Genomic DNA, 11,314 nt, shown 5'->3' with positions numbered 1-11,314 from the left:
TGAATCTGGTCCCTTGTTTAAACCCAGTGGAGACAAGCATATTGTAACCAGTGTTCTCCCAATGTGTTTGTATTTGTAGTGCAGACAGGACTTAAGAGGTCCCTAGCCAGTGGTACTTAGCTGATAATTGCTATGCTTTTCATATACTGTATATTGAACAGATGGTTTTATTTTAAGAAAAAGAACTGCTTCCTATTCTCCCGACACCTCAAACTGCACATCCACCTTATTTTACAGCAGGGAGTGTAGGAGCAGCCACAAGGCGAGCTGCTTTTGATGTTTACATAGCAGATATAGTTTATAGGTGGAAATCAATCTGTTTTTCCTGTTATCTGGGAACAGGTTAGGATTGTGATGTTGAAAGACCGCTCTGAATCTCTCCCCGCTTCCCTCTCTTAACACACACATAAGAAACCCACCTAAGCAGTCAGAGCTTTCGATTGGCTAGAGGCAGGAGTTGCATGTGGCTAATACCCTCCCATGCCTCCCACTTCCTACGTGATATAAAGCAGAGCTCTCAGGCCACGCTTCCAGGTTACAGTACAAGTTGCTGCAGCAGCTGCTTGTTGCTTTCCATTCCAGCGACAAGGACTAAACCTGTTGTCAGCTACCCGTCCTCCTGCTTGCCCAGTTCTCAACATGTGCCGCGGTTTAGCTGCACTTTCCACCAGCTGTTTGGAAAGGTAAGAGGTTTTGAAATATTGGGACTCTGGGAAATAAAGGACTAGCTGATAAAGAAATACTAGATTCAGAACCAGACCTTATGGCCCCTTTTGCACTGGCAATGATGCTCTGTTTGTAAAACTGGGACACAAACTGTGTTTTAATCATAGCTAAGAATGATTCAAGCAATAGGGTTTAGCAATATAGTGCCAGGGAGGAGGGGTATGTAGAGGTGAGCAATATGAAGGGGTAATGCTGCTTTTATATTTTTTCAGTGCATGAGGTTTGTCTTGCTATACCCTTCAATTACAGAACTTGCTTCACCCTGACAGCAGAAGGACTATTTCTGCATACATATTTAAAAATGAACAATGATGTAAAAGTCGAGGCAGAGTCCAATGCTACTTGTTTTGCATTTAATTGCTTATTTTTATAACAGTTCTCTGACACACCTTGTATAAGCAGTGGAATATGAAGAACATTTGATCTGTACCCTTTCCTAGAAATGGTACTTGAGGTCAGGGGCTCTCAACCTTACCAGACTACTGTACCCCTTTCAGGAGTCTGATTTGTCTTGCATACCCCAAGTTTCACCTCACTTAAACTACTTGTTTACATAATCAGACATAAAAATACAAAAAAGTGTCACAGCACACAATTACTGAAAAATGGCTTACTGTCTCATTTTTACCATAGAATTAAAATAAATCAATTGGAATATAAATGTTGTACGTACATGTCATATGTAGAGCAGTATAAACAAGTCATTATCTGTATGAAACTTTAGTTTGTACTGACTTCGCTAGTGCGTTTTATGTTGCCTAGTTTTACAACAGGCTAATATCTAGATGAGTTGATGTACCCACTGGAAGACCTCTGCGTACCCTGAGAGGTACATGTACCCCTGATTGAGAACCACTGCTCTAGGGAGAAGGTGATATAGCCGGCAGCCATCTCTGTATTGTTGCAGAGATGCACTGGCAAGGAGAAGCCTCAATACTGTCGCAGAGATGCTGTGGCAGGCAGCTGTCTCTTTGCTGTCGCAGAGACGCTGCTGCAGGCAGCTGCATCAATTCCGTCGCAGAGACCATTTGGCACGGAGATAGCTCAGTAGTGTTGCAGAGACACTGTGGCATGGGGCTGTCTGCATTGTGTGGCAGAGACAGCAGGGCAGGGAGCTGTATCAATATTGCTGTTGAGCGGAAAGTGGTTTCTCTATTTTCCCTCGGACTCCAGAGCAGAAGAGAAAAATACTGAGGATAAGAGGGTCAGGCGATAGCAGATGGAGCAGAGATTGACCCATATTACTGTCCAAGGGACATCGGGGAGAAGAGGAAGCCAGAGGGATAATGATAGGGCCAGATTGAGCAGACAGCTGCCTCGACATTGCACATGGAAGAGGCAAACACCTTTGTACATGCTCTATCTGGGTATGCTAGAGATGTGTGTACAAGAAAACGTGATCTCCCAAGGAGCCTCTGAGAGTTTTCTGGTGGTAGGGAGTGGGACTGCAGAAGAAAGGTTTTGAGGTTTTAATTCATAAATAGGAACTCAGTAACTAAGACTAAAGATAACAATGGGCCAAACCGATTACAGGAGTAAGGAGCTGAAACTTCACTGAGTCAATGGAGCTGTGCCTGCTTCTGTCAGTGGTGAATTTGGCCCTGTGTATCCATGCTGGATTCAGAGAGAATGCTAGCTAATCCCATCATGAACTATGTCTCCATCAGGACATCATGCTAACAAGCCTGTCCTAATAACAGGCCTTCCCTTAGTTTGATGAGCACACACCTCTGCCCCCTAGTGGCCATTCCTTGCCTCTTAATATCTATATTCTATACCCAGTGGCTTCTCTTCTGTCTTTCAGAGCCAAACAACTCAAGAGTCGGTTAGGGATCCTGCTACATAAACCGGCATTGGGACATGAGACTGAGAGCTTCACCAAGCCTGAGCAGAGCACCAAACCGAGGTAAGCCATGCTTGCCACCTCCCCAACTCTGCCCAGAGCCCGCTGCTGCTGTAAAGGGGTGGGCATAGGAACGAGAGCACAGCAGCAGAGCACTGGATCATGAGAGCTATAAGGGCCCCAAAGGTCTGTCCTGGGACGGGATAAAGGTCATGCCCCTCTCCATCTGAGGCAGAAAGCACAGGACAGCAGCAGAACTCACTAAGCCCCACCCCAAACTTTTCAGAGGGGAATGTTTATTACCCACCTCTACTAGTCATAAACCCAGAGGGGACAACAGGATCCCGACTGAGTGGCCTGTGGAACAGTGTGGTGTCCCAGCTTCAGGCTAGACACCAGAGTGGACTTAACCAATTATTGGAGTCCCCCCAACCAGCTGCTGGACTCAAGTCAACCCCAGAATCCAGATGCCCATGGTTGAAGGCAAACTCTTTGCCGCAGCGGGTAAGAGCTCTGAGCTTGTACCAGCTGGAATTGGCTCTTTTGAATATCATATATAGAAAAACAACTAACCATAGCTAAACGATGGAGCTAAGATCTGGCAAGTCATCTGGAAGAGTAAGAGAGAGGGAGAAAGAAAGAGAGAAAGAAAGGAAGGAGAAGACTCCAGAGATTATGCGATTGCTGGGACTTCTACTTTAGTTTCTTATAGAGTGATGCAATCCTCTCCTCTTCCCCTAAACCCAGTAGCCTCTGTCATGAAGCTTTTCTATCTCTGAGTATTTGGCCAGGTTGAACACTTGTTAGAGTTTGTTTCGTATAGAACATAGTTTATACTTAACTTTACTTTTCCTCTCCAGAAACTCCTCAGAGGACGTACTAGAATGGAGGAAGTCCTTCGATCACCTGCTGAAGAGTAAAAGTGAGTATGAGTCTCCTGTATGACAGCATAAGAGGGAAGTACGCTAAACTGAATGGGAGGAGAGACAAAGGGGGGACCCTATGGAGAAGTTCGGCATAATAGATAATGTCCCCCCATTCTCAGACTAGAATAAAAGAAACGTCTGTCCTTAGGAACTGCTTCCTTCCCCCTCCTGAGAGCACTGCTTTGATGCAAGGAGGACAGTGGAGTGAATAGCTGTTTGAACAAGCTGCGCAAAAACCAAACAGAATTGCTGCATGACCAGCATTTTTCAGACTTGGTCCTCTCTGTAGCACAGAGACATTGCATCATAATGCAATGCCCTGTTGTTGGGGCATAAACATTATCATGCTGATGTTGTGCCAGTGAGATGTATCACTTTGTCAAGTTGCCTGGAAAAAAACCTGGACTCTAAATTGTCCTTCAGGCTAATTCAGTAAAGACTCCTGGAAACTTATATTGTTCAATAGCTTTGGGGTTGGGTAGCGGCACTACCATGCTACCATTTGTGCCATACAGAATACTCTTAGACTGAGAGGGAGAATTCAACAGCTTCCCTCTAGAATGGTAGGAAATGCCCAGCAGTGGAGAAGTATTAATTCTGTGTGATTTAAGTACATCTATCCTGCCATGCAGACTTTGTCTGCATTTGCAGAAGTGTTGGCTGTGCTATGTATTAGAGTACACACACACACACACACAATATTACCTTTCAGGGATAATCCGCACCTGATTCCCAAATGTATGTCCTTCCTACATGACTGCAGTGCCCAGGAGATTGACTGTTAAATAAGTGACATTAGAAATGATAAATCTTAAAACTAAGGTGGACCGAAAAGGTTTTTGACATTAAAGAAATGACTCCACCATGGAGATGTCCTTCTCTAAGGATAGTTTGGGTTGTGCTCCTTGTTTCAGCCTTTGTCACCCATTCTGAAGGTTAACAAGCACATTTGGAGCTGTGACATCATAGACTCTCTTGAATATGGAGCATAAGCCATTGCTGTGTGTGTGCTTCTGCACTGTTTCTGTGATTTGTTCCCTGTATAACTGAGCCAAGAAGAAGGAAAAATAAAGTCATCACTCTCAGATCTTTTAAGATACTCGTGGAGGGCATGTAAATACCTAGATAGATCTCTGTAGATTAATCTATCTATTCCAAAGCCACTGAAAATACACTCTAGAGCAGAGGTTCTCAACCAGGGGTACATGTACCCCTGAGTTATGCAGAGGTCTTCCAGGGGTACATTCACTCATCTACATATTTGCCTAGTTTTACAACAGGCTACATAAAAAGCACTAGCAAAGTCAGTACAAACTAAAATTTCATACAGACGATGACTTATTTATACTGCTCTACATACTATACACTGAAATGTAAGTACAATATTTCTATTCCAATATAATTATATATTTTATAATTATATAGTAAAAATGAGAAAGTAAGCAATTTTCAGTAATAGTGTTCTGTGACACTTTTGTATTTTTATGTCTGATTTGTAAGCAAGTAGTTTTTAAGTGAGGTGAAACTTGGGGGTACACAAGACAAATCAGACTCCTGAAAGGGGTACAGTAGTTTGGAAGGTTGAGAGCCACTGCTCTAGAGAACCATTACACAAGGTCAGACATGCAGAAGACATGCTGGAGACACTGGGTGTGCCCCATTCCATGCTTGTCTGTGGGAAAGTGGTTTATTGGAACCCAGAGGCCAACAAACAGAATCTAAAAAGGGTAGAATCTGTCCAGGGGGAAGTGGAATCTTGTTATGTCATGGCCTGAACTCCCAGAGAGACACTTTTCAATAATGCTAAAATTACTCAATAAACAAGATGTACTTTAAAACCTGGCAGAATTCCTTATTTCCCAAAGCTGTATGAAGCTGCTTCCTTTCTCCCTTCTTCCATTCCTAAATCTAATTTTCCTTGTCCTTCACAGCTGGAGTGGCTACATTCCATGCTTTCCTGAAGACAGAATTCAGTGAGGAGAACCTAGAGTTTTGGCTGGCTTGTGAGGAGTTCAAAAAGTCCCGGTCAAAAAGTAAACTGTCATCCAAGGCCCACAGGATCTTTAAGGAGTTTGTTCAAAATGAAGCACCTAAAGAGGTTAGATTTATTTATAGCTTTGCATTTTATGGTATGTGTGCGGAATTGAGAAATGTTTCACTTATTTAACATAACTTTGTGACACTAATATGCTTCCCCTGCTCATACAATGGGAAAATTAGAACCCACCCCCCCAGGTGTTCTCTTAGTATGGAAGGCACATCATGTACTTCATGTGATTTCCCAGAATAAAGCATAAATAATATTATTTACGGGCATCATGTCCCCATTTTATTGATGGGGGGAGATAATTTTGCCCTACATGCGGCAATGTTCCCACACCAAATGAACATTTGTGTCTCCTGTCCTTCCTTACAGGTGAATATTGACCATGAAACCAGAGAAATAACGCGGAAGAACTTGGCAGCTGCCACTTCTTCTTGCTTCAATGCTGCACAGGCAAAAACCCGCACCTTGATGGAGAAGGATTCCTATCCTAGGTTCCTGAAATCCGCCTCCTACCAGGACTTGATGGAGCAAGCCACCAGCTGTAGTACCAGCAAGCGGTTGCATACCTGATCCAAGTCACCTACACTGCCAGAAATGGGGGGTGGAGGGGAAAAGCCACATAGTGAAGCAAAGGTACAGCAGAGGAGGCAGGAGCCTGAGAAACAGTGACTGAGGCGGAAAGAGCTCTGAGCAGTGGCATAAATGCTGGAATTTTATCCTTATCAGAATCCCCAGGACCTCAAAAGCTTCCATGTACCACTGAGCTGAAGCGAGGAGCACCTGTCCCCCATCACTGGGGTGGGAGACGGTGAAATGGGAACTGTTGGAAGAGAGAAATGGGTGGACAGTTGCTTTTATGCAAGCAAGCGCTCCAGTAATGGGCACTGGGGAAAAAGTGTGCAAGAAGAGACTTGCACTCCAAGCAGAGAGAGAGAGAGAGGAGAGCTGGATGAGAGGCTGCATCTGAGTGGCAGGATCTAGTGAAAACAGGGCAGATTGAATTCCCCCCTAAACTGTCCACCCTCTGATGTTGAACTTTGTGTGTATGTGTGTGTCTGTATGCCCAAGAAAAAGCCTCAGTCTGATCTCAAGACCCTGCCTCTGTACCAACACAAATCAGAAATAACAACAAACTATACATAGTGCACAGGAGTTTGCAATTTCCACAGTGCTGGGGCCAATAAACTCAGACTTGTCTGCATGTTCTTGCACCAGCTGGAATTTTCAGCATATCAACTCATAAAGATGCAAGCACAACTTTAGGTTTTCAGCCACAGGAATCCTGTATCTACCTTGTTTTGATAAAGTGAGATTTCAGGTTCTATTCTGCCCTCTTCCATGCATGCTCTGGGGGATTCCTTTACACCTCCTTCCAGTAAGACATCAGCATAGCATAGACATTTTTTCCTCACATAAACTATATGAGCTTGTGTTTTGGTCCTCTAGATTGCTGTGTGCAGTCTTGGGTTGCATGCCCCACTTTTTACTATTGTTATAGATAGGTTCATAGATGAGCACAGCACTTTACAAAGTACATACTCTGGATAAGCCCTTGCCTTCAGGAGCTTACAACTGATTTACTGTAGATACCACAGTTGTTAGATACCACGGTGGCAGGCACTACATAAAAACCTGAGAGAGGTAGATAGATAGAACTCCAATACAATCAAAGGATGAGGCACAAGAGTGGCAACATTTGGAGTCCTAGTTGGTCAGGACTGACAGTGGTTTTCAGAAGAAAGAGGAGATGGTGGAGGCATGGTAAATTTATTGTATGAGTGGGGAATTGGAGAATGATATTAAAAGAGGCTCAAAGGGCCAGATTTTTACATGTATTTAGGCTGCTAACTCTTATCATTTGTGTTTGCACCTGCAAAATGTGCCCTTCGATGAGTGACTGTGCAGGGGCTCCTCTTTCTACATGCCTTCTTCAAATACAGAAGTTGTCTAAAACCATGTCTCCTTCCCTGTGCCTCTGCCTCAAGTGCCATGAAAGGAAGCCTGAAGAATATAGATTAGGAGATGTGCAGAGAAGATGTCTGTCCTCCCCTCAACAGGCTCATAGAATTTGTAATTCTCATTCACTTGCCTAAGGAGAAAGGAAAATAGGTCTTTGAATGAAATGTGCAAACGGAAATATGGAGATTTCCCTTGGTTTTAAATCTGGGGCTCAAGTCCCCTGCATGCTGAAATCAATAGGCAGAATACTGAGCAGGTTACTGACATTTACTGATCCACACAAAATAGGGTTCTGTGAGATGAAGTTAAGAGTAAAGCTCTCAGACAGTGAAAGAACACATTTAACCAGCAGCTGCTGCCCAAGGCTTCTCTGAGGGGCTTATAGAACATTTCATTTGCTGAGACTTCTGGCACAAGACTTGATTTTCAGAATCCCACCCTGATTAGGTATTTACAGATCCGTTAGCTAGATTAAATAGTTATTCAGACACTAAAGGTGCAGCTACACTGGTGCTAGCAACAGTATAAGTACTAGTGAAGATCAGACTCAGGTGTTTTCAGCACTGTCATTGAAAACCTGCCTTGAGCAAAGTTTCCTAGTAAGACAGCACTGTAATTTGATCTTACATGCAGCAATTTATTGACAGGGGCCAAATCCTGTGGTCCTTACTCAGTTGTTACTCATTCTTTACCCAGAACCACCTCTTGACTTTCATGAGCATTTGCCTGGGTAAGGACACAGAGATCACTAGTGGTGTCCTTTTATTGCAGTTTGTCTGTCCAGGGGTTTGGAGAATCTCAACAAGAACTAGTGACTGGACTCTTCTGCATTCTCCCCTCCTCTTCCTTCCCTTCTACCTCTGAGTCTTTGTGCGTTCCAGCTGTGTTCTCAGGGGATTCTAGCTGCTTTAATATTTATTATTTTCACAACTGGAACTAGCTTCATAATGGTATTGAAATACACATTGTTCTCATTGCATGGCTAGCACAATGTCATTATGATTATTATTAGAAAATTAAAAAAAATTGAGACTGCTTCCCCATTGTCTTTGTTTTTAAATGACACTTTTTTGGCCTTTTCTATTGGTGATCATGGGAAATAAATTGTAGTTACGGTGACATCATACATGGCAATCACAATGTTGTTTTTAACAACATAATTACACGACCAGAAGCAGAGACACTAAAGAAATGGAAGGTGGAGGGGGCAAAAATGTTCACATGGAATCAGAAAAAATGTGGCTCTGGGTTTAAAAAACTCAGAAACAAACTCAAATCTCAGGATCAGTGCCCAGCAAAAAAACCTCACCCCAACCGCAGTCTTCTGTTTTTGAGGTTCCCATGGGAACCTTTACTTGGTGCTTCACAAAATCACAAGAGGACGTTACTAGTCCTGGGAACTGTATTATCATGTTGACCTTTTCTAAGATCTGAGGAGGACATTATGTAATTTTTGCCTTTGGGATAAAGATCCTGTAATTCACCCTTTGCTCAAAGTTCTGAAGACATCACATTCTGCTGAGCTGACCCGTGCGCTCCCAGTCCCTTTTGAGAGATCATTCACACCCACTCCGTGTTCCCATTCACCCTGCTCCTTCTCATTCCCATTTCCAGAGCTATCCAATTCACCTCCTCCCGGCGCTGTCCCAGAACTCTCTTGACTGGATAGTACAATTAAATAGCTGGGGAAAAGATCTTGGATACATATGACATGTAGGACCCACAGTCAACATTGCAAAAATACAAATCAAATCATTGAGGGGAGTTCCCCAAAAAGTCAGAATCTGAGAGTGGTTTGGATAAGCAGCCTCAAGTTCAGAAGATTTTGCAAAACTGCAAGGGGTCCCCCCACTGACTCCATGACCTTTCTCAAAACAATCACTCCCCCCAACAGACCCTGGCTTCTCATACCTTTTGTAGTTTTCTTGGGTGGAACTCAAGTGGCCTGCCACTCCCAGCTGGTGTGATTGAGGGTGTACTGTCAACCCACTCTCCCTTATAGCATCTTTGTTGTGATAGTGCTTCACCTGCATGTCTTTCCTCCATCTTCTTTGTGAGGCATGTGCACATCTTTCTCTCCCACTCCCCTTCTGAGAGTCTGTCTCCCTCTTTCTTTCTATCTGCCCTGTGGGTTATACAACTGAAACCCTTCCTCCTTCCTGCCATGCCCTCTTGTTACTGCCTCGGATGTGTCCTCCCCCTTTCATTATTTCTATTCCAATAATGTCTCACCCATGCCAGGCGCTGTATGGTCTTATAGGAAGACAAAGTCCCAGCCCCACAGTCTGAAAAGACACGGAGGGATGAGGTGTGAGGGAAGGGGTATAGCGTACAAGCAGGTTAGCAGGGGAAGTGACAGGCACACTTCTCATTAGCTCCTCAACAAGCACAGAGATGATGTTGTTTGTGGGTTTACCCTGCCTAGTGATAAAAAGGAGGGGATAGCTATGGGGGAGTGGGGAGAGGAATGGATGGAAGGGAAGGTGGGGGAAGGAAGGCAGCAAGCAGAGATGCAGGAAAGGGTGTGGAGGGAAGCCAGGTGGGCAGGAACAATGAGGCCCCGAAGCAGAGGGGGCCAGCAGGGCCAGAGAGAGGCAGGGGATCTTGGCATTAACAGCCAATTAGCAAAACACGGTCCAGTGACACCAGGGGGCTAGTGGGAGCACCAGGCCCAGGCTGGTTCTGGCCCCCCCTGCTGGTGACCAAGGAGCTGCAAGGGGCTCCTGGCCCCTCCGGCTTACCCTGTCCCCTTTTGCCCCATCCGCTGTCTTCTCCACAGCCTGGTGCAGCCACTCAGGCTATTCCTCCTCCTCCCACTCACCACCCAAAAGCCAGCAGGGGTTACCGAGAGCACTGGAGAGACTGTCTCTCTGCTCCCCACATTGGCACCAGGCCCCTCAGCAGCCCACGGTGGCCTGGAGGAGCAGTCACACAGAATGTCCCGCCTAGTCCCGAGGCCTGCTTAATGAGTGAAGGGATGGGCACTTGCGTGGTGCTTGGCAGGTCTGGGGCAAGGCCCATGGGCTGGGATGTGGGGGAGGCCATTGGGACCAAGAGTCCATGGTTGTTTCCCTGTGTGGTCCAGGGATAGGTCTGGCATCTGCTCCCCCAAGTGCCCTGGGATTAGCTCTCTTCCCCGAGCCCTCAGGTTCTCTCTGCCTGTACCCTCAGGGGTCTCCCATGCCCTGCCATATGTTCAGAGACCTGCCCCCAGCCCTGACGTATTCTTTTTCCTTGCCTCCGCCTCTCCTTCCCCTGTTGGCTCCTCTCCTTGCCTCCCCTCTCCCAGCTCTCTTTTTCTCTCTATCCCAGGCACTGGTTAGTGCCAGCATGAGAATGAGGCTGATGGCAGCTGCCTTTTCCTTGCCCTCAGGAGAAGCCTGATGCAGCAGAAGCAGAGGCAATGCTGGAAGCAGAGCAGCCCCAGCATGGGGAACAGTGAGTTAAAGCAGGAGAGAAAGAAAATGCAGCCACAGCGGAACTTCAGTTCCCACTGCTGGGGCCTGGGAGGCAGCTACCTGAATTAGACGACAAGCCAGAATACTGTCTCCACCCGCAGACAGCACTGTTGGTAATCCTAGGATGGTGGCTTCAATGGGGCAAGAGGGCAGCTCTTACACTCCATGTATAATATCCATTACTCAGCACCCTAATGTCTGTGATGACTGGCACTGCACAGAAAGGAACAGCCTGGGTTTGGAAGGCTGGCTGACTGGCTAAGGGATACAAGTGTAGGGTGAGAAGGATCCAGAAAGGGGTCATAGTTAGGGTTGTTTGCTAAATCCAAATGTTTGTTTACTTAAAACCTGAGTT

The 11,314-nt window shown here is 45.4% G+C and overlaps 1 protein-coding gene across 1 annotated transcript; it reads left to right on the top strand.

The window, feature by feature from the left end:
- The first annotated feature begins 565 nt into the window (after nt 1-565).
- On the top strand, nt 566-8,536 carry RGS16 (regulator of G protein signaling 16). Its single transcript, XM_067535076.1, has 5 exons — nt 566-683; nt 2,531-2,632; nt 3,430-3,491; nt 5,427-5,593; nt 5,912-8,536. The coding sequence occupies exons 1-5, from the start codon at nt 640-642 to the stop codon at nt 6,110-6,112; spliced, it is 576 nt and encodes a 191-aa protein (XP_067391177.1). The 5' UTR covers nt 566-639; the 3' UTR covers nt 6,113-8,536.
- Nucleotides 8,537-11,314: the final 2,778 nt, after the last annotated feature.

Source organism: Emydura macquarii, unplaced genomic scaffold, assembly GCF_026122565.2.
Source record: "Emydura macquarii macquarii isolate MOO-44397 ecotype Brisbane River unplaced genomic scaffold, CSIRO-AGI_Emac_v2 contig_3477, whole genome shotgun sequence".
Classification (NCBI taxonomy): domain Eukaryota; kingdom Metazoa; phylum Chordata; order Testudines; family Chelidae; genus Emydura; species Emydura macquarii.
The sequence above is the reverse complement of the archived record's forward strand: the minus strand, read 5'-3'. Positions and strand labels throughout refer to the sequence as shown.